The sequence below is a fragment of the Etheostoma spectabile genome, unplaced genomic scaffold, assembly GCF_008692095.1.
Source record: "Etheostoma spectabile isolate EspeVRDwgs_2016 unplaced genomic scaffold, UIUC_Espe_1.0 scaffold00018949, whole genome shotgun sequence".
NCBI classification, from domain to species: Eukaryota; Metazoa; Chordata; class Actinopteri; order Perciformes; family Percidae; genus Etheostoma; species Etheostoma spectabile.
In genome coordinates this window covers 7,808-32,279 of record NW_022604583.1, presented here as the reverse complement: position 1 = coordinate 32,279, position 24,472 = coordinate 7,808, and the positions used below count along the sequence as shown (strand labels likewise).

The following is a 24,472-nucleotide window of genomic DNA, read 5'->3' as shown; positions in this document are numbered from 1 at the left end:
GAGGTAAGAAGACTCAAGTTGTTCACATGCGTGAGTTTGTGTGTGTGTGATAACTGAATACTAAACAAACACTTTTTTTTCCTTAGGCATGAGGGCATCCATAAACGGAATGAGGGCATCCATGCACCTCATGGCACAGGTCATCCATGATCTGAAGGATCAGATAGATGAGCTCTTAAAGCGCTCCCTGTCACCTCCTGCTCCTCCTGTTGAAGACTTCCTGCTGTCTCCCTGCTCGACTGTCACCGAGCTGCAGGAGTTTGACAGGACTCTTTGTCAACCGGAGAGGAGGAACAATATGGTAATTAAGTGGCCATAGTCCTGCCCTAAGACAAACACTATATAATTGCATAAATTCCAATATCTTAACTGAACTGATTTCTCTTACAAAATTTGACTGTACAAGCTCTACCTATATGTATAATTTGTTACAAAATGTTTTACAGCAAATTTTCCTGTCAACCCTCGGTGGTTGTACTGGAGGTGATGCCAGTACAACCACCAACAAATGATGTCCTGAGACACTACAGCCTGCGGGGAAGAAAATCAAAGAAAGCCTTCCAGGACCTGGCTGTATGCAGGGTTATAACAGGCAGGTGTTATTTTATTCTTCACATTAGTATTATGCTTAGCTTGGCTGACAAGAGGTTTTAATTTGACTTTTAACTTTGCTTCATTTGGACTTCTACTCTAGCGGCCTGCCAGAAAAACTTCCCTGCGCTGACTGCTGCAGAAGCGGAGGATTTGATTGGGCAAGTTGTGAAGTTTGCCCCACACAGACGGTAAATTGAAGTTCTTCGGCGTGATGTTCATAAAAAATTGCTTTTGTCAATGTGTTCATTCTTAGTATTGCATGTCTAAATTTTGTTTATTTCTTTATAGGCCAGCTGAGAAGGACTGACCGTGAAACCATGGAGCCCCTTTTTTTATATATTTATATATATTTTCTTTTTTTTATTGACTTATTTTGCACACACTTTACAAACACATCTTTATACATCTTGCACTACATTTACACTACATCCTTATCTTTTTTGTATTTATTTTGTTTGAATATTAAAGTTTTGAAATGCCATCAAGTTTGCCTGTTCATTCATTCTTACTAATATAACTAATTTATGTATGTATGTGTATATACGTACATACACAAAATTGGTATGGGTGGTTGTTTTTTTTTAAAGTTAGGGGAATCCAAAACGAGAACGTTCCCTGAAGGTTAGGTTAGGTTTGGTGGTATATTGGTTAATCAAAAAGGTTTTCTTAAAGTTCTGGGGACATTTGTTTTTGGTAACATCGAACGTTCCCCCAACGTTCTCTAAAGGTTGCAACTTTAGAGAACGTTGGGGGAACGTTCCGAGAACGTTCGCTGTAACTAAAAACTAACGTTCCCTTAACGTTAAGAAAACTTTCCAATTAAAAACACCACACAACCAAACCAAACCTTCACGCAATGTTCCCGCAACCAAAAACAAACGTTTCCAGAAAATTGTTAGCTGGGAGAATGCTAAAATGTGTTATAATTCCTTCTAGATTGTGTCTCTGAATAAATGATTGTTTTCTAAGTCATAATTATTAACTTTAGCATTGACTTGACTGTTGAATTCAGTAAGTGCTACTTGTTGTGGCATTTGAACATGACAATGCTACAGACTAACTGATAATAAATGTCATTGTAATCACATTCAGATCACCTCAAATGGAGACACAGATGATTATTGTGTCCATAAGTGCTTCTCTTTGGGGTTGTCTTGGTTTTGAGTTCATCATCAGACACTAACACATGCAGAGGCAGTACATTTCAGCAGCTGTCCACCGCTGGCTAAATAAATAAAAGAATGGGGGTTTTGGAATAGATATTCAGCACTAACTGGTACTTTCTATTGCTGAATGAGCTCTATCTTGAGGAAAAATTAGTTGCACCAAAGAAAGTCATTGGACTCTAATTGACCACTCATAGACTGTTGATGGCATACATTGGGATGATGTTTGTCTATTCATGTAGCCATTCATTACTTACAATAGACAAGACCACTGAAACTTGAAAAAGAAGGTGGAGTTGAGTGGAAATGGCTGCATTCAGTATTTAAGATGGCAAATCTGTGTAAGGAACCACTTCCACTGCAAGCACATTGCCACCCTGGTGACTTTCTTCCATGTCTCCATGGACGCCCAGATATTTGGGCTGACAGTTGAGAAACCTTCCCTTGTTAACTATGACATGGATGACTGAGAACCTACTATATCATGACGTGTTTAATTTACCATGTTATAATTTTTGAGACAGGTCCTACTGAGCATTTGTTGAATCAGTCAGGATGGCCGAGCGGTCCAAGGCGCTGCGTTCAGGTTGCAGTCTCCACTGGAGGCGTGGGTTCAAATCCCACTTCTGATAACTAGTGTTTTCATCTGGAACTAATGTCTTAGACATGATTTTGGGAATAAAGAACATAGTTCTTTGTATTTAAGAAGACATGAATGTGCGCAAGAAACGCAATTGCAAGTACAGCATTTTGTGAGCATCTTTATTGTCAACACATGTAAAGTTACCATGTGTTTGTACACAGTAGACATATCTATGCTCCTTCAAGATCTTTGTAGACATATCTATGCTCCTTCAAGATCTTTAAGGTCTGCAAACCAGTCTCTTCTTGTTGCCCCTAAAACACGGCTGAAGAGTAGAGGGGATCGGGCTTTCTCAGCCGCAGCCCCGAGACTTTGGAATGAGCTGCCTCTACATGTCAAACTGGCCCCCAGCCTTCCGGTTTTTAAATCACGACTTAAAACACATTTTTATTCCCTGGCTTTTAATACAGCATGAGAACTGTATGTTGTATTTGTCTGGTGTTGTATTCTGTCTATTTATTGTTCCAGTTCTATGTACAGCACTTTGGTCAACCAGGTTGTTTTTAAATGTGCTCTAGAAATAAAGATTGATTGATTGATTGATTGATCTACTGCTGTGTTCACTGTCTGTGGCAAGTCCTTTAAAACCTGTTCTTGACTTGCTTTTTCCCACATCCTCTGAACGCTTAGCTAACTAAATGACTTAAGTTTGCGAATAATTTTTGCTTTGTTGTGATTGTTGTGTGCCTTCAATAGCATACATGTGGATATTATGAAAGAAACTGTAAAGTAAACACTTGCACCACTTTTAAAGATTCCATGGTGTAATGGTTAGCACTCTGGACTCTGAATCCAGCAATCTGAGTTCAAATCTCAGTGGAACCTGTTTTTAACCACAGCACAGGTGAAAAAGATCAACCTTTCAACTTTCCACATCTAGTTTAAAGTAAGCTTATAGGTTTAAGAACATAAGCTGTGGTATAGTGTTGATGGTGGTATAGTGTTGAGCATAGCTGCCTTCCAAGCAGTTGACCTGAGTTTGATAACCCAGCCATCGCAGTAGTTTTCATTGTGTGGTTACTTGATTTATTTGTCAAGAAATAAACAAAAGGGTTACTTGCCCAACCTTATTTGATAAAATATTAGATCTCTGTTATGGTACAAATAAGGGAGCATATCAATCAATCAAGCTGCCTCCATGAGGATTCACAGACACAGGAAGTGCCTTGAAGACAGTTCTCGTGGTCCAGGTTTCTGTTTTTGGGCCAATGGCGAATGAGGTTTGCCGGTCGAGACCTGACGAGGTTGTGGTTGCTTGGCAACAAACTTCTTGTTTTTAGGCAGCGCCCTCTAACGGCGACCAGTATAACAACAATTTAAATGTTACATATTTAAATATTATAGGCCACTTGCTTCCAATCCCTGTGAAACCAACTCTTTGACATGTGGAAACTGATCTGCGGTTTGAAGTGAGGGGTCAGCTAATCTAGAGACGTGATGTTTACTGGGAAACAGGCACCGTTTGTTTAGGGTTAGGAACCAAAACTACTCATTTAAGGTTAGAAACCTCCTGTTGTGTGCTTCATGTTAGAAAGAGACTGAACCAGACCAGGTCCAGAGAATCTCATGTGGATGTCGTGTAACAGCTTAACTCTCTGACCTTGAGTTTGATTTCAACAAGTTAGAAACTAGAAGAAAGAAACGTTCACAGATGGTTGCAATAATAAATGTTCATGTTGATTTCATTATTTGATTAAAATGACAGAAACAAGAGAGAATCAGAAACATTAACCACTTTATATTTGAAGGAAAAAAGACTCCTGTCTACAATTATTACTCATTATTATTATTTGGATGCAGGTGAAATCAGATCAAATCTATGAAGACGTGTCTGAGACAACAACAACCTGTCACAGAGTTGCTGTGTCTGTCTCACATGGGGAACAGCAGGTGTCCACTGAAGGTGGTGTGGTGATTGAAGTTGTCAAACACATGACTTGTAGCCGCCAGACGCACAAACACCTTGTCTCCCACCTCCAGCAGCAGGGTGACGCCGTTAGAAGAACTCATGAAATGGGCCGGCTGGGACTTGTGTGCCGCAAAAACATTCTCTGAGTTCTTGACCAGGAAAGCTGCTGTACTGCGGCTGTTTGCTGAATTGATATGAAACTCAAAGTGGTACGCTCCTCTCACCGGGGCAGTGAACACACCTAGAGGACGCACAGGACAGATGTTCATCATCAGGTAGAAACAAGCTGTAATGTTACCCTACAGGACAGATGTTCATCATCAGGTAGAAACAAGCTGTAATGTTACCTGTTGGAATTTAAAATGTTATATGTGTTTAAACACTGGGTATGAGTTGCAATTTAGACTATACATTTTGCAAAAGCATTATTTCAAGATAAAGCAAGACATGTTGGTCATGCATTAAAGGGGTGATAGAATGGTTGTATAGAGTATATCACGCTGTTCTTTGAGGTCTCCTGATAGGGTATGTAACATTTGTTGGGCTAAAAATGTTGCTTTAGTTGTTTTTTTGGCCCTCACACCACCCTGCTAAATTGACCTGGCTTGTAACGAGAGCTTTTCTGCCTTATATGGTCTGCTCATGAATATTTAAATAAGCTGCGCGCTGATTGGTTGGTGTGCAACGAGCTTTGCTGCGGCACACAAACTTGACTAAAACATCCAAGGTGGAGATAGCATGGTTACCGTATCTGTTTGAGCCTGAATCAGAGGAAGGATCTGATATCGAGGAGCAACCTGCCAGTAGATTGGAAATGACTCTTCAGACTGGTAAGTTTTGTCATTTAGCATTTACTTGCTTTTTCAACATTACAGGTTTGTTGTCACACTAGTGTAATGCTCCCACTTCAGTGTTGTAGCCTAAGAATAACTTTGTATTAGCCCCGTTTTAGTATTGTAAGAAACATAACTTTTTGCACATGGACAAATATTTTACAACTTGTAACCTCGCAATTTCAGTCAAGATGTCCAGTTGGCAGAAAAGTTAGTGGCCAGTTCATAGAGCTGCTCACAACGAAAGTCTCGTAGTCACCTTGTAACATTTGTTACCGTATACTCTCCTGCTGAATAGTGATTGATTGTGATTATGAGTTATGTACATTCTTTACCACGTAGTAGTAATGTTATCTTACAACAGGACGTCCATTTAGCTGCACAGGAGCCTTTTTCTGTTCAGTTTGTATGCTACGTCTAATGTTATCTTGGAACTACTATCATGCAGATTAGATCATCTGACTATGAGATTAATACCTTCTTAACATGTAGTAATCTAATGTGGTATCTTACCTTGGCACGTGTACTTGTGGAAACTGTGCACACATGCCCCAAGAGAGAGAAAATATATTTTGCCAATAAATACCTCGGTTAAATAAAACTAGACATACATTAACTCAAGCTACTTTATGCTTTCTGCTCATTCAACATTATGAAATAACAACAGGCTCATTATGTTTGTTTTTACAGGTCATGAAAAGAATGACCTCGATTCCTGAAAAGAACCTGTATGGCTCACCATCCTGGCCTTCATCCGCTGGGCCTCAATAAATGTGCCTCAATATATATTCTTTGCAAAATGCAATGAATATTTACAGAGTTGACCATGGCCAGTTGAGAATCAGATGGATGGAAAGGTGAGGCCAATTTGATACCACTGTTAGCAGTTCTATAACAATACCCATTGATTATTGGTTCAGCATTATTACAAAAACACAGTATTATCAAGACAACAAAATTAAAAACTTTATTTTGTTTCAAAACAATCATCATTACTCTTAAATTTAAAAAAATAAAAAATGTGATTGTCAACTACACCCTGTTCTCTTTGTAGGCCATGCAGACACATGGCCTATAGGACTTTTGTGAGCTGGTGCTGGGTTTTCTTGGTAGAAGGGTTCGTGTCGTGATCCCCTCTTGTGTCGTGCTGCGTGGAGGGAGTTTCTGGAGGCTTCAGGGCAGTATGTCGGGTTGGGTGCCTGTCGAGCTGAGCACAAAGGTCCTGGTGCACAGGAATCTGCCGGACTGCTTCCAGATAAGGAAGGGGGTCATGGATGATCTCCTCGAACACCGGTTGCACCAGGTCTAAGACATAGCCTGTTGTGTGTGAAAAGTCATTTTTAGCACCTATACCATTGCACATTCAGATTTGTTGTGTGCAGTGTGTGAAAAGTTATTTTGAGTGCCTATAAGATGCAATTTTTATTTTTTGTTTGTAATACAAAAAATATTTAAACTTACAAACTTTTGGCTCCGTCTTCACTTGTTTGACGGTGTAACCTCCCCTGTTGGCCTTTGGGAACAGACGTCTGGACATTAGTTTCCCCTTGGCTGTCTTCCGTTGTGGCTGCAAGATACAACCTAAAACAAAAAACATAGATTTTGTAACATAACTGTATTACCTTTTACACACAACAAGCAAAATACTCCAGTTAACTCACAGCAAAAGCAGTTGTCTTACAAGTGTCTTACAGTGGGAGCAGCTTAAAACTGAAATGATTTACATTTAGATGGCCGGCAATTAGGCCTGATGTCTCTAGGACCATTGCTCATGTCTCACTCCTTCACTGAACAAAACCAGTTTCTGCAGACAATTTGTCCCCCATACACATTTGCCTTTTCTAAAGACTTGTATTGTTGAATGACAAAGTTCATAGTGCATGTACATACCTGCAAAAGGCATCTTCAACACACAGTCTAGCATTCAGTCATACCTTTTGTATACAAACACATTCCTACCCATTGTCCAAATTATTTTCACCAGCCTCCCCCACAAAAGGAAATGCAATTGATTGAGATCAGTGATAATCCAGATGAATAGTTCTATTCCTACTTTAAATAATTCACTAATGTGTTGGTAATGGCTCACATATTTGATAAAAGTCACTCACTCATCATGGTAACATTGTTAGATAACACTGCTCTGCTAAATGCTACCCAGTCACAATGCTACACAAACACTATAAGACGTCTGGTTTGTAAGAGTAATTAGAAAGGTATCCTTGTATGATATGTTAGGTCTTGATGTTTTATGAGACAGTTGTGTCCCCGAGACGACACACTCTGAGCATCTGTTTTGCAAGCTGCATCTTTCGTGTCTTGTCCTTGTGATGTAGCGTTGCTCTGAAATAAAAAAAACTGCAAATCAATACATTGCAGTCTATATACACACCATTTTCACGAGATTGACTCGATATCATATGAAATGATAACGTTTCTAGTTCTGTTGTCGAAGCAAACGGGATAACATAGCTAGCTGGCTAGCTGAGTAACGTTACAGCTTAGCGCTAGCTAGCAACCAAACTATCATGATTCTACTCAGCTGCAGTTAGCTTTCTTGCTGAAATACAATAAAAATGAACCTGCCAAAGTGGACCAACATGCATCGTGAACTATAGATGGAGCTACATGACAACACAGGGTATTTATTCGAATGGAACAGTTAGGAAAATGAAACGTTAGCCCCTTTGTCATTACAGTTATCAACACACATTCAGCCTATGCTAGCTACAGGATACGTTAGCATTGCTAATGTTACTGTTAGCGATGAAATCATACTTACAGCTTGATGTTGGGATAACCAGACAGTCGGAACAGCAACCGCAGCTTAGCAAATCCTGCTTTAAATTGTCCAAAGTTTTGAAAACTGTCTTTGGGGAAAAAGTTCCCTGGGATCTCCTTATAAACAGCAGCCATGCCCGTCGAGTGGTTGCTCCCTTGTGAAGGCTATGTGTCTCCGTTCCCTGTACAGCCTGGAAGTCTGCATTTATGACCCTGGTTCATTGTCAATATCCTGGGAAATATTTCAAACTTTCTTCTTAGTAAATCCCGTCAAAGTACACGAGCAGCGTTCTCAGTCGGACATCTAGCTGACCTAACGCTAGCGCCATTAGGAGCTGGTCTCAGGTCAGTGGCCTGTGTGTACATGTTGGGGCTGGACCGCTCTCCTAATAAGGCCATGGGCGTGACAAAGCTAATGGTTCTGAAATCCTGACGTCATCTTTTGGCTTTGTTGGGATTCGCCCGTTTTCAGCGGCAGATTCAAAAAGTGAGATTTTCAGAGGAAAGGCATGTCAATGGGATTTAAAGCTTCTATGTATGTCCTATTTACCCACCAAACTGTCGGTATTCACATATGACAGGGTAAAAACGGTTTTGCATTCTATCACCCCTTTAATTCACCCATTTACATGTGGAGATATGCTGCTCTATACACGCTAAAAGTAGTGATTATTTACATGGAGTCTGGTGGAGATATGCTGCTCTATACACACTAAAAGTAGTGATTATTTACATGGAGTCTGGTGGAGATATGCTACTCTATACATGCTTAAAGTAGTGATTATTTACATGGAGTCTGGTGGAGATATGCTGCTCTATACACGCTTAAAGTAGTGATTATTTACATGGAGTCTGGTGGAGATATGCTGCTCTATACACGCTAAATTTAGTGATTATTTACATGGAGTCTGATGGAGATATGCTACTCTATACACGTTAAAAGTAGTGAATATTTACATGGAGTCTGGTGGAGATATGCTGCTCTAAACACGCTAAAAGTTGTGATTATTTACATGGAGACTGGTGGAGATATGCTGATCTATACACGCTAAAAGTAGTGATTATTTACATGGAGTCTGGTGGAGATATGCGGCTCTATACATGCTAAAAGTAGTGATTGTTTACATGGAGTCTGGTGGAGATATGCTGCTCTATACACGCTAAAAGTAGTGATTATTTACATGGAGTCTGGTGGAGATATGCTGCTCTATACACGCTAAAAGTAGTGATTATTTACATGGAGTCTGGTGGAGATATGCTGCTCTATACACGCTAAAAGTAGTGATTATTTACATTAGTAGTGTAGTAGTGATTATTTAACCAAAACAAATTGTATTGTCACATAGGCTATTTATAACTGGAGAGGGAGTGTGATGGACGCTACTCACAGAGAGACGGCTGACTCATTATGAACGGGTCCAGCACGGGTCGAACGGCGGAAACACACGACGTGTGTATTAAACGTCTGTATCTTCACTGCGCTTTATTTTTATGAACTATGATATTCTGGCCATGGGTCACATCTCTGGTCCTGGTCCAGCAGCTCCGTCTCCCATGCTGTTACTCTACCAACTGTAGTTAGCTGCATTCAATAACTTCTTCTGTGTTCTTCGCCGTAGCGGCCGCGATAACAGAGTTACCCGCGGAAACACTGGTACAAATACAGGTTAGCCCCCTCATACTTAACAATATACAGCTGTGTTAATGAAAAATTAAAACTGTAGACAAATATCAGAAGTGTGGACCGGCGGCCGCTGTGTGGCGGGGCGCGGAGTAAGAGGAGAGAGAGTAGGACGAGAGAGCGTAGAAAGATCCAACACAGGCACGGCTTTACAGACGAAATGGGTCATGTAACGCAAAATTAAACCATATCCATATAAACAGCATTGCAGCGGATGCGAGGACATTAGCACCGGTGCGTCCTAGAGGAGCTAACAGCTAACAGACGCTAACTAGCACCGACTAGCACTGGTCACTGCTGTTGTCTGAAAAACAACAAATGGAACAAAGTGTTGCGTTTAATGGTAAACTGGTAAACCTTGAGACTGACGTATAACCGACTGCTATCTGTTGAGTTTTCCTCACGCTACTCTGTCCTCTGTGACTGTCTACATCTAGAAACTTAGCTGAACAGGGTGCAGTGAACTACTCTGACTGGCTCATGAGCAGACGGCTTTATGGAGCGGGAGATCGGCTTTGCAAAAAACCCGGAGCGTTCTATGAAATGACGTTTTATAAAAAATAATCGCTTGATCACGCAAATTTGAGCCCTAGTCAATACTTATAACGTTAGCATTGTTTTCAAAAACAGTTGCTAAATGCCTCCTGTCACTGACAACTTCACCGCGGGTAGCCATCTTTGTTGTGACTGTGGCCGGTGGCATGTAAATTCGACCGTGCAGTGAAAGGCTAACCAACCAATGGGCAGAAGTTGACCCGCCCCTCCTCATTTGCATAATGAGGCAAAAATGCATGAAGAAATGTAAAAATGACAGGCAGAAATAAATACCAGGGGTGAAAATAAATAGGGTAGAAAATGCAACGGAAGAATAAAACAGACAAAAAATTTAAATACACACAGAAATAAATACATTTAAAAAATAAGTTATTACTAAATTACTAAATAAAGTTGAAGATTATAATGGACAATAAATAAATAAGGTAATTATTACAAAGGCAAGTAAATAAAGGAGCTAATTAAAAGAGATATATACATTTATGTCTCACTGTATAATTTAATTTCTACCTACATTTATTTGTTTATTGTATTTTTTGGGGCAATTGTATGCTTATTTATTTATTGAGCATTTATTTATTTCTGTATTTATTCTTAAATATGGTAGACCTGGTCCTCCATATTTGGCGACATTGTGCCATTGAGTTTTTTTTTGTTTTTTTGTTTTTTTAATGAGTCGCCAACAGTCCAAGGAATAGTAATATCAAAGCCATTTTGTCCAAATCTAGCCATTTGTCTCACAATCTTGAAGTTTCTGACCAAATTACAATGTAAACACGGGAAACAGTAGTTCACTTCCGCACATATTTTCCAATCTTTTTCCTCAAGCGAGAAGTCTAACTCTAAATTTGGGTGTTAACATTGTTCTGCAAAGTCTTACGAATCAAACCAGACCTCTCATGAGGCAATCTGTTCCCGGGATGCAGAGATGGACAGCTTGGAAGCCAATGAAGTCTGGGCATTCGATTTGGACCATCCTCGTTTCGATCAACAGATATATCAACCAGTATCAATGTCATGTTGCGAGACCCTCCTATCTCTTTAGCCTATGAAGAGACAAATCCATCCATACATAATAATATGCCATTGGGTTAGGGCGTGACCTAGTAAAGCCGTGCGTAATGGCTATTAAGTCTGTGCATAAACCGTGCGCTCTCGCAGACATCCATTGTAGAGCATTGGTGAGCGTATTGTTTGTAAACAGAGCAACTTTTAGTGATTTGTCTACTAGCTGGAAACATTATTACACACTTGTAAAGATGTTTGGAGGAAAAAAGTGGTTTATGGCGGAGGAGGCAGCTGCTATATTGGTCAAAAGACCAAATGAAGAAATAATTTCCTCTTCTGAAAGTGAAGTTTCCGTGGACTCTGAAATGGAAAAGGATTTTCTGGATGAAAAGGACCCTGATCGTGAAGTGTAAGTTTATACATAACGTATTGATTACTTTATCAGAAAGTATTTATTACATACATTAAATACATTATTACATTATAATAATTTGAGTAGTTATAGTGTGAAAACTGATTTCTGTCGGAGTTTGTAAGCAAGGGGGAAGGGTGCTGTGTGTGTGCGTTTGTGTGCTTCTGTGTGCTTGTGGTCGAGCATGTACTGTAACAGTGTGGATCCTTGTGTGGACCACATTTCTGTGCTTAGTCTTGACATCTATTGTAATTAACATAAATTCACCTGGGCCTTTATAGAAGGTTACACTGTTTTCTTTCTTTTAACTCCCTTTCATACAGTAGATGAGATTTGGATACTTTCTCAGACTGTGAAGGTAACCACATGGTGGAGGCCCAGGCATTGTTTTACTGCACATATTCAACATGGAGTGTGTGGGGGTATAGCTCAGTGGTAGAGCATTTGACTGCAGATCAAGAGGTCCCCAGTTCAAATCTGGGTGCCCCCTGCAACGATGTGTGTAGGTGATCATCTTTATGATAGTACTAGATGATAAAGGATAAAAGCTTGCATGTAACTAATGTTGCTTCTTTCCAGAAGCCCTTGTGCTTTCTCCACTCTCAGATTTACTTGGATTGTGGATGCAGCTGCTGCTGTGGTTCTGCTGGACGCCCTACTATGCCCTGCACTACTATTATTATTAGTAATAGTTCTATTACCTTTACTGCTGCCATAATTACCACCAGTCCTCTTTTCATTCCATTTTCTCTCTCTCTCTCTCTCTCTCTCTCTCTCTCTCCTAAGTAACATTTGCAAAAGGTAGTGGTGGGATTTGAACCCACACCTCCAGAGAGACTGGAGCTTAAATCCAGCACCTTAGACCACTCAGCCACACTACCTGCGCACGCCATCACACCAAATCGTGACACACACACGGACCGTAACTAATGGTATGATTGTTAATGTCATTGGAAACAAACTTTTGCAAGGAAAAAGTCAATACTTTATTGAAAAAGGCCAGCACTTAATGTCTCCACCTGCTGAAGAGTAAACTTAACAGCATCTCAAATTTACTTCATCCATAAAAATAGAAACTGTGCTCATACCTGCCGTAACACCCATAAACACTGGAGCATAATACAATAAATATACTACACTACAGTCCAAGTACATAAATACAGTAAAATAGAAAGTGTACATTTAAAGTGCTTGTTGTGCTGTCTGAAAATTGAATTATCACTGAATAAAAGAAGAAACCTGGGTAAAACTTGTAATGGTAATGTTGTATATGGCTTCAAAACCTTTAAATGCAACTGCTGTGGCTGGAACTCAAACCTGGGATAAATGCTTGCACTGCTACGGTATAAATCATAGACGAAAAGAAACACACCTGTTGTCTTTCTGCTGGACAATACAATGCTCACAGCAAATCTCTGAAATAACCATAGACCCACAATTTCCATTCACATGCTTTTGCTACTGTTCAACCACCTGTCACTGTATTTTCAGCAGCAGTTGTGTTTTTTTGTCTTTTAAGCAGCTGCCCTGTGTGAGGGTTGAACTCACGACCTTCAGATTATGAGACTGACGCTCTGCCTACTGCGCCAACGAGGCTATGAAAGCAGTTACAATGGTTGGGAAAATTTCAGAAATACTAACAATTTGGTCTTTAATCTCAATAAAAACAATGTTTTTGGAAACCTATGTACTCACACAAAGGCTAAGACTGACCCTAGATGCTTTGTCATGACCCCATGAAAAGGCCAGGACAAAAGACCGTGTGCAAAGGTTGAAGGAAATGCGATTATATTACTACAACAAAAGAAATGACAATTCAATGATGGTGGTAGTCAGTTTAGTCAGAGGTGAGTGTGTATGCATGGATGAGTGTGAGGTGTGGTGTCAGTGATTTATGCTGGACAGAGTAAAACTAACAAAGATGAGCGGGAGAGGTGCTGGACTGAGAGACCTCTAGGGCAATCACAGATGTACAACCAATAATAAAACACAACTGAGTGAATGCGTTCAGAAAATGAAGAACATTGTTCAGAAAGCTTAATGAAGCTTCATTTGACCATAACTATTAACCACCTGAAAGAAATTAAGTCTCTGGAAATATTATGACCTAAGCAATTAGACAAAATAGTGCAACGTAATTTTGAACCGCTCCTAGAAAGAAACCATAAGTAGCCATTGAATTCGAAACTTCTGAAGTTATTGTTGATCTCAGAAACAATGATGAACGACCCATCCTATCACAACGCCCATGTTTGTGTCTTTGTTATGCAAATACTCTGGAAGTCTACTTATTAAGAGTATGCATTCCCATTTTTCCCAATTGATTGTAAAAAGCCTTCCTGAGATTGTTGATCTCAGAAATAACCAGAATCACAACTTCCATGTATGTGCTATGTGCCAGCGTTCAATCACCTGTCACTGCATTTTCAGCATCAGATGTGTTTTTTATTTTAAAACACCTGCTCCGTGTGAGGGTTGAACTCACGACCTTCAGATTATGAGACTGACGCACTGCCTACTGCGCCAACGAGGCTATGAAAGCTATCGCAATGGTTGGGAAAGTTTCAGAAATACTAACAATTTGGTCGTCAATCTTAATAAAAACAATGTATGTGGAGCCTATGTATTTACACAAAAGCTAAGACTGACCCTAGATGATTTGTCATGACCCAGAACATATTTGTCCACTTTCTCATCTTCTTTTCTCACCAATCAAACTCAAAGCTCCCTTCCATTTTTTGCCAATCCTGAGAGACTTCAAATCCATTTCTTGTCAATCAAAAAGGCGCCTCCTCTTGGCAACGCCCATCTCCATTTCCTACCAATCAAAACGCATTTTCTGCTTAAGAGAGACTTTGCATTTATAATTTGGAACAAACGAAGGCAAGGAGGTCTTCTCTGATATTATCTCTGGAAACAATAATAATTCATGTGCTTTGTTTGCTACTGTCGATAGTTTAACAAACCCTCCAGTACCAGTAGCATCTGAACTGTTATCTACCAAGGCCTGCAATGACTTTGCCTCCTTCTTCATAGACAAAATCCAGAAGATTAGACAAACAATCAGTGCCTCCATATCCAGTACAGGATATGTGTTGTCACAGTGTTCAAGCAAAACTAGTTCCAATATGAAAGAATTTCATACGATCAACCATAAAAACCTGTGAAGCATGCACGCTACCACTGAGCTACATCCCCTAAAGATTGTCAGATCCAGGGGGGCCCCGTGTTATCACATTCACATTCACAGAATGAGAAGTGCGTATGTCTATGGTAGCTCCCTTCGATAGCTCAGTTGGTAGAGTGGAGGACTGTAGGGGTACAGAACTGAAATCCTTAGGTCGCTGGTTCAAATCCAACTCGAAGGAGCACCTTTTTTCCAGAGGCTACCTTCAAGGATCAATAAAGTGTTTTTGATTCTGATGTACAGATGGATGGTTGACCTAAAAGCACAATACTTCCTCCCGAGACATAACAAGAAACAAAAAAAAATAGGTGTGGGAGACAGAGTTAAGCCCTGACAGAATAGAGAACTACAGACAAACCATGTGAAATAGTGCCAAGTGTGACCAGAAGAACTGGAAAAAAACTAGAACTATAAAGTACAAACCTTTCTTTAAGAAATCTTTATTGTGCTCACAAGGGCCCTCATTTATGAAATGTGCATACGACCTAAAACAGGCGTAGGACGGGGGTACGCCGATTCCTACGCAGAGTACGGCATTTATCAATTTGAACGTGAGCGTGGGCTGCGAAAAAAATCTCACGTCTTGTCCCACCTTCATGAGCCGTCTCTCTGCCTGCATATTTGAGTGGGATGCAGGGGACCTCTCTCTGTTACGGGCAACTGGGAGGGGCAAACGGAAGGGACCTCATGGTGGTGCCACTGCTGGACCAGGTGCGCATGGAGCACATCAAGAAGGGGGGTGTTGTCCTGACCAAGTATGGCTGTGCCAGAGGGTCCACGTCTCTGGAATTCTTTCATTGCCACCTGAACAGGTTCATTCTGTCTAAGTAGTATGTGTTTCATGATTGTACTTTTGTTTTTGAATGGTAAATGAACCACTGTGCTGGAATTTGTAATCAAAAACATGACCTTTCCCATTTTGACAAACTGTTTTGAACACTTGAGGTATTTCAATGAAGTCTTTGGTCTTGGACAGTTACCTTGCAATCTAAAACTGTATATCCTATTGTCTCTGGAACAATAGTTGGCAGTTGGAGGAGTAATGGCTCTTTACAGTGAATATGCAAAAGAAGATGTTCACAAGTTCAGCCCAGGTAAATGCTCGGCCCATATTCACACAGACCTAAACCTACTCACTTAATGCTGGTTACAATATTCTAATAATCAACAATGCCAGAGAAAAATGACAAAGAGTGACAACATTTTCCAATAAAGTATTGGCTTTTTCCTTGCGAAAGTTTTATTCCAATGACATTGACAAATATACCGTTAGTTACGGTCCCTGTGTTTCTCACGATGTGGAGAACTGATACATGCAGGTAGTGTGGCCGAGTGGTCTAAGGCGCTGGATTTAGGCTCCAGTCTCTCTGGAGGCGTGGGTTCAAATCCCACCACTGCCATTTGCTGATGTTACATGGGATGAAGACAAACCATATGTTGACTTGAATTTGTATCAGTTACATTATACTCTTATGACATAGCTTGGTGAAGTGACTAAAGTCATTAGTGGCAACGTATTAGACTCCTTGCTGAATCTGTTGTTGTTATCTTTACTGGCAATTCCCTGTTTTTAAATGAACACCCAATCTTAAGTGTTCAATGTGAAATACTCATTCATCAACAAAATTGTCGGTAACTATGACGGGGCGCATACGCTACCAATACCATCCAAAGACTGAGACTGCAGGTATATGTTATATGCCCGTATATGTTTAACGTGTTCATATGTTCTGTTAATTTTAACAATATTTAAAATCTTCAGTTAACCTAGTCATTCTCCATTTCCCCACAGTAATCCCTCAGCTTTCTTGTGCGCACATTTTAACATCTAAAACTACGGTGCCATATCTCGCCTAAAACAATATGAGTCATTCCCGTAAGTGAAAAGGAAACTCACATCTACAAAGATAAAGTTGATAGATGTGACTCCCTGATGGTCTAGTGGCTAGGATTCAGCGCTCCCGCGGCCCGGGTTCAATTCCCGGTCAGAGAATGGTTAGGACTTGACAGATACAGATGTAACATCTGAAAGAGAAACCTTTTGGGTTAACTTAGATTTGTCATATTCTTCCTCATTAGTTTAACGCTAGAACCCCAACACTTTTAAAGAGTATCATTTCCTTTAAATCAGACCCCCGACAACTGATGTATCCTTTTGTCGTCTTTGATGGGTCATAAATACTTCATCTGCAATTATATCATAATTCATCTAACAATTATTTTCCTTTTTCAAACAGTAACTAAACCCCTGACCAACATTTTTTACCTGAAAACCAATGTATGTGAGTGTCAAGTAAAGTTATTGTCGGATTCAGGTCCAAATGTGGACATTTTAGTGCAATGCAAAGGTGCATAACAGATTGCTTTCTACTTACCTGGAGCGATGCAGAGCAGGGGGGGGGCAACTAGTCAAGGAACAGCAAGAGACTTGGTATTTAAGACTACAAACTGACTATGTGACAGATGTGTAATCTGTCATGTCCTGCCTTCTGAAGCTCTAGCCAGGCGCCATTCCTCTTCACCATCTACACCACAGACTTCAACTACCACACAGAGTCCTGCCATCTTCAGAAGTTTTCTGATGACTCTGCTGTGGTTGGATGTATCAGCGAGGGGGACGAGGCTGAGTACAGAGCTGTGGGGGGGGGGGGGACTTTGTCACATGGAGTGAGCAGAACCATCTACAGCTCAACGTGGCAAAGACCAGGGAGCTGGTGGTGGATCTAAGGAGAGCCAAGGCAGCAGTGAGCCCTGTTTCAATCCAGGGGGTCAGTGTGGACATTGTGGAGGACTACAAATACCTGTGAGTGCACTTAGACAATAAACTGGACTGGGCCAAGAACACTCAAGCCCTCTACAGGAAGGGCCAAAGCCGTCTCTACTTTCTGAGGAGGCTGAGGTCCTTCAACATCTGCAGGACGATGCTGAGGATGTTTTATGAGTCTGTGGTGGCCAGTGCTATCCTCTTTGCTGTTGCATGCTGGGGCAGCAGGCTGAGGGTAGCGGACGCCAACAGACTCAACAAACTGATCCGCAAGGCCAGTGACGTTGTTGGGGTGGATCTGGACTCTCTGTTGGTGGTGTCAGAGAGGAGGACGCTGTCCAAACTACATGCCATCTTGGACAATGTCTCGCACCCACTCCATGGCTTGCTGCTCAATCACAGGAGCACTTTCAGTGACAAACTCATTCTCCCAAAATGCACCTCAGAGCGCCACAGGAAGTTGTTCCTGCCTGTGGCCATCAAACTTTATAACTCCTCCCTCTAAGACACTCAGAGAGGTTGAAACTGGACAATATTATCTGTATTATCTGTTTTGTGCAATAACACTGGCCTGACATGTGTGCAATACTCAACTGCTACAATTATTATTATTATTATTATTATTATTATTATTATTATTTTACTTTTTACCATTGCAATTCCTAAATTATGTTAATTGAGCAAATAATGTATAATAACATTCGTTTAACTATGTAAATACCGTACATGTCAACACTCCTTATATTTCTTTATTTGTATTTCTACTCTGATATTTATACTATTTGTGCAACTGGAACACAGAGTTTCCCTTCGGGGATCAATAAAGTATTTCTGATTCTGATTCTGAAGGCAATTAAAACTGTTAACATATGGTCTTCCTTATCTTTGTAATGGCCTTTAAGCTTCCCCTGGCAAAATTGTATTGTATTATGTTCATTATGTTTGTATTATATACTTTTATATGTCATTAGTGTTCTGTTTCCTATTTTTGCAATAAAGATGACATGAAGAAAAAGAAAAAACTCACTGCTGAACAGCTTTGTTTTCATAAATCACATGTGTGAGCCTGCTGGCTCTGGGAGGCGGGGCTTAGGCTCCCATTGGATGTTCCTATCACGGCATGAACTCTTGGAAAGGGAACGTGATTGGCTACAACTGGCCTGATTGGCGTGTTGATAGCCAATGAGAGCTGTTTCTAAGATGGCCGCTCAGAGAGATGACGCAGCGTATTGGCGCTCCACAGTGGGAGCGCTTGCTGGACGTCGGGGGCTGCCCCGGGGTGAAAACTAAACCGGAAAAGGCGGGGATAGTTTGATTGTGTAGGCAGCAACATGAGGAATACAAACATACCCAGCAACACGGTGCAGGGCGAGGAGACGGAACGAGGTCGGCACGTGAAGTTAGCAGCTAGTTAGCACGGACTCTACAGGACAATACTCCCAACCTGGATGAATTCTTTACATCTGGGGACATTTCCGGACTACAGGAATATTAACAAGCCAGGAAAGGACGGGGGTGAAGGTTTAGGAGCGCCTACAGGTAGGGAAGCGGCATCATTTTCTCCTTTTCTTCTTTTCTTCAGTATTATGAGCACTAAGATAATGAATAATGTTCCAGTAAATGAAGTGAAGGTTGAACTGCAGAGAATGGACCAATCAGACTGGAGAGGCTGTTCCGTTTCATAATGATAGCCACTGGCCCAGCAGCACGAGGCTTTGAACGCACCTTTGTTCCTTTGATGTTGATCCGGTGTTATGTGCCTTCTGGTTTTCCCCCTCCAGGGGCCTGTTGCACAAAACCACGATAAGGGAATAAGCCGTGATATTCAAGTTGTCCTGGATGAATTGAGCTTTGACGCACGAAGCCAGGTTAAATTAAACCCAGCCAAGTTACCATGGTGATTAATTCTTTGCGACTAACCTGGTCCAGAGCGAGGCTAGCTTCACCTCCTCGTTACTTTCCGTATTATATGTAGGGCTGCACGATTATGGCCAAAATGATTATCATGATTATTTTGATTAATATTGTGATCACGATTATTATCACGGTTATTTGTTGATTTTAACTAAAACTAATTATATTGTCACATAAGGTATTTATAACTGCTTTCACATCCATATTATGCTACATTCTTCTTATGTTGAAGTTATATGTTGTACATATATACAGCTGCAACACATGGAAATGAAAATTATCTGAAATAGCCTAGGATATATTTAAAAAAAAATGACTCACTTGTTTTCAACAATAACTGATAAAGAGAGGGGGGGAGGGGTTATGCAATGGATGCTACTCACAGAGACGGCTAACTCATTAGGAATGGATGGGGGGGGGCGATGGACGTACTCACAGAGAGACGACTGACTCATTAGGATTGGATGGGGGGGGCGATGGACGTACTCACTTAGAGACGGCTGACTCATTAGGAATGAATGGGGGGGGGGGTGATGGACGTACTCACAGAGAGACGGCTGACTCATTAGGAATGGATGGGGGGGGGTGATGGACGTACTCAGAGAGTGACGACTGACTCATTAGGAATGGGTCCAGCAGGTTTCGTCCGTCTCACACGCTGTCCCTCTACGAAGACAGGTTTGCCCCTTATGCTTAACAACATACAGCTGTGTTAATAATAATTAAAACTGTGGACAAATGTCAGAAGCTCGACATCGGTGCAGTCACCGCTCTGTCTCTGTTGCTGGGGAGCCTGTGTTAGTAAATGGGGGGGGGGGGGGGGGGGCTGCGGGGAGACTAAGAGTGAGAGACAAACAAAGGCACAGCTTTACAGAAGAAATGGGTCATGTAACGCTAAATTAAACCATATCGATATAAACAACGTTGCTTTGTTTATGGAGAGGCAGCGGATGCGACCTAGAGGAAAGAGCCCTGTAAGCTAACAGACACTAACTAGCACCCTAGAGCCCTGTGAGCTAACAGACACTAACTAGCACCCTAGAGCCCTGTAAGCTAACAGACACTAACTAGCACCCTAGAGCCCTGTGAGCTAACAGACACTAACTAGCACTCTAGAGTAGGGCTGCACGATTATGGCCAAAATGATAATCGCGATTATTTTGATCAAAATTTTGATCGCGATTATTCTCACGATTATTTGTTGATTTTAACCAAAACAAATTTTATTGTCACATAGGCTATTTATAACTGCGAGAGGGAGTGTGATGGACGCTACTCACAGAGAGACGGCTGATCATTATGAACGGGTCCAGCACGGGTCGAACGGGGGATACACACGTCGTGTGTATTAAACGTCTGTATCTTCACTGCGCTGCATTTTTATGAACTATGATATCTGGCCATGGGTCACATCTCTGGTCCTGGTCCAGGCTTCGGTCCAGCAGCTCCGTCTCACGCTGTTACCAACTGAAGTTAGTTGCATTCAAAAACGTCTTCTGTGTTCTTCGCCGTAGCGGCCGCGATAACAGTTACCCGCGGAAACACTGGTACAAATACAGGTTTAACCCCTCATACTTAACAATATACAGCTGTGTTAATGAAAAATTAAAACTGTAGACAAATATCAGAAGTGTGCACCGGCGGCCGCTGTGTGGCGGAGCGCGGACAGTAAGAGGAGAGAGAGTAGGACGAGAGAGCGTAGGACGAGAGAGCGTAGAAAGATCCGACACAGGCACGGCTTTACAGACGAAATGGGTTGTGTAACGCAAAATTAAACCATATCCATATAAACAGCATTGCAGCGAATGCGAGGACATTAGCACCGGTGCGTCCTAGAGGAGCTAACAACTAACAGACGCTACTAGCTAACAGCTAACAGACACTGACTAGCACCGGTCACTGCTGTTGTCTGAAAAACAACAAATGGGACAACGTGTTGCGTTTACTGGTAAACTGGTAAACCTTGAGACTGACGTATTACCGACTGCTATCTGTTGAGTTTTCCTCCCGCTACTCTGTCCTCTGTGACTGTCTACATCTAGAAACTTAGCTGCACGGGGTGCAGTGAACTACTCTGACTGGCTCATGAGCAGACGGCTTTACGGAGCGGGAGATTGGCTTTGCAAAAAACACGGAGCGTTCTATGAAATGACGCTTTATAAAAAATAATCGCTTGATCACGCAAATTTGATCGTGGGAAGTCCAAATCGTGATCGCGATTAAAATTCGATTAATTGTGCAGCCCTACTCTAGAGCCCTGTAAGCTAACAGACACTAACTAGCACCCTAGAGCCCTGTGAGCTAACAGACACTAACTAGCACCCTAGAGTAGGGTGACCAGACGTCCCCCAAATTCACTCACACCTCCCATTAGTTCTTCTAACCCTTGTATCATTATCTCTGCATGTCCCCCCTCCCCCTCCTTGGGTCTACTAAAGGCCTTCAGCAGACGGCAAGCTGGCGACCAGAGCAGGAAAAAAGCGCAAGAAGGAGGAGGAGGTGGAAGAGGAGAAGAGGAATATGTGTGGAGAAGGTTTTGGACCGCAGAGTGGTGAAGGGAAGAGTGGAGTTTCTGCTGAAATGGAAGGGGTTCTCAGAGTAAGTATAATATATATATAATATTATTATTATAATTATTATATTATGATTATATAATAATATTAATGCTTGGTGTTCTTGGTCCTGAGATATATAATATATATTTACATATTGCAAATAGGTGTCAGCGTGGTATCATGCCCCAAAGTTGAAGGTTTGGTATTTTGACACTATGTTGCAGACCCACAAATAACCTTACAAGATGGCAATAGAAAAAAGGAATAATAGGAATGACAATTAGAGTAAGAATGGATTGTCTAAAACAAAGTGTGAGGAGATGTTCTTCTGTCTGCACTCACCTTTCCAGTGAGGAGAACACATGGGAGCCACAAGACAACCTGGACCTGGACCTTATCACTGAGTACATGCAGAGACACGAGGAGACGGAGGAGAAGAAGAAGGAGGGCAAGAGGAAAGGTGTCAGGGAGGAGGAGGTGAGTGAAGGAAAGAGGGTACTCCAGACTGAAGAGTCCCAAAAATCTAATCTCAATACTAATGAATGCACACAGAGGGTTTAACAAATGTCTTTTAGGATTTATGTATCATACGTAATTCCTCAAAGAAAAAACGGTAGTCAATTAAACTGCGGCCCTCTGATAGTGGTCTGGGGGGGGGCAACAGGGATAAATAAAGGCCGGGAAAAATCAGTTTTGATAATCTCCTCGGTGCCTTTCATATAATGTGCAGTCACGTTTATCGTAATGTACATTTCTACCAATTTAACTTAACAGATTCAACAATATATTCATGCTTTGTATTTCTGGATTATGGTTCTCATGTAGAGTATTATTTTTTGTGATCAAATTTAGATTTTTGATCTAATTAAGAAACAAAGAGTGCCAACCAATCCCTGAGTCGGAGAGGCTGATGACCCCTACAGATACTAGATCAAGGTCAACTGGGAGTCAAACACTCCCACAAAGAAAAGTTTCCAGCACTACCAATCCCAGACCATCCCCCGGTTGTTCCTGCCTGGCTCAAGGCCGCCAACAAAAAGGCCACGCTGATATTCAATCCAAACTTTATTAACACACACACAGAGCGTAACCATGGTTATGCAGCAGTGGAACTTAGACACAGACATGCTGTGAATGATGCTTCTGGTTTTACTTAGCTTACTACACCATGGCGCCTTACTAACTCACTCACTCTGTCTGTTGATCTACAAACGCAGATCAATGGACATGCATGTATTTGTGGGGAGGTGTATGAGGCCACCCCCCTTTCGACCAATCATTACATCTTTGTATCCAAAACCTTTACATACAGTTGTGTTCAGAATAACAGCTGTGTTTTTAAAGAAGTGAATAATGCTCCAAATCCTTAGAATAGCTTTTAATTCCATAATACCAATGCATTAGGAACACTGCCATTCATTCATTCAAATCAGAACACGACCAACATTGATCAAGTCTGTGTTCTACCTTTACAGGAAATGAAGAAAATGGAATATTAGCAGTATTTGCAGTTTTCTTTACAAACTCAAATGTTTACTGTATAAACTGGGAAAATGTGTCAGCGTTTTAATCCCTGCACTAATATTTAGTTGCATAACCATTATTTCTGAGAACTGCTTCATATCTGTGTTGCCTGGAGTCACCTGTGAACAGGTATTCCAGCCCAGGACCATTGAACTACATCCCATAATTCCTCTGCATTACTGGATTTGGCCTCAGAAACAGCATTTATGATGTCACCCTACAAGTGTTCTCTAGGATTAAGGTCCAGGGATTGGGCTGGCCCCTCCATAACATCCATCTGGTTCATCTGGAACCAAGACTTTGCTCCTTCCTGGTGTGTTTGGGTCCTTGTCTTGTTGAAAGACCCGTTTCAAAGGCATTTCCTCTTCAGCATAAGGCAACGTGACCTCTTCAAGTATTCTGATGTATGGGAACTGATCCATGATCCCTGGTATGTGATAAACAGGCCCAACACCACAGTATGAGAAACATCCCATAACCAGCATGCTTTACTGTCTTCACAGTGGACTGGGGCTTGATTTCAGTGCAGGGGGTCGGAGGACAAACTGTCTGTGGCTCCTAGACCCAAAAAGAACAATTTCCCTCTCATCAGTCCCCAGGATGTTGCTCCATTTTCCTTTGACCAGTCAATGTGTCCTTTGGTTGTTTCCCACGTCGGTCAGGCGTTGGATGCCATTTCAAGCATTTGAAATGATTTTGGCAGAGCAGCTTATAATCTTCTGCACTTCTTATATGTGTTCCCCTCTCATATCAACTTTTTAATCAAAGTCCTCTGTTCCTCAGAGCAATGTCTGGAACGAGCCATTTTGCTGAGTATTTCAGCGTGAAATGCACTATAACCAGCATGCACAACATGTACTTCCTTCCTTCCTTAATATGTATATATACAGTATATAGATTAATTATTGGCCATAACTGACACCTGTTTCTTCACAGAATCAATCAG

General features: G+C 41.3%; 1 protein-coding gene and 3 non-coding genes across 4 annotated transcripts; 2 read left to right on the top strand and 2 right to left on the bottom strand.

The window, feature by feature from the left end:
• Positions 1-4,069: 4,069 nt before the first annotated feature.
• LOC116683371 (complement C1q-like protein 4) lies at positions 4,070-4,553 on the bottom strand (the record flags this gene model as incomplete). The annotated part of the gene is made up of 1 exon (XM_032509860.1): positions 4,070-4,553. A coding segment is annotated over one exon (278 nt), but the record flags the coding sequence as incomplete, so codon positions are not given.
• A 7,447-nt stretch (positions 4,554-12,000) lies between these two features.
• Positions 12,001-12,072, top strand: trnac-gca (transfer RNA cysteine (anticodon GCA)). The gene has a single exon. It is a non-coding gene; the product is annotated as a tRNA-Cys (tRNA).
• Positions 12,073-12,381: 309 nt separating this feature from the next.
• Positions 12,382-12,463, bottom strand: trnal-uaa (transfer RNA leucine (anticodon UAA)). The gene has a single exon. It is a non-coding gene; the product is annotated as a tRNA-Leu (tRNA).
• A 3,624-nt stretch (positions 12,464-16,087) lies between these two features.
• trnal-uag (transfer RNA leucine (anticodon UAG)) lies at positions 16,088-16,169 on the top strand. The gene has a single exon. It is a non-coding gene; the product is annotated as a tRNA-Leu (tRNA).
• The last annotated feature ends 8,303 nt before the right edge of the window (positions 16,170-24,472 follow it).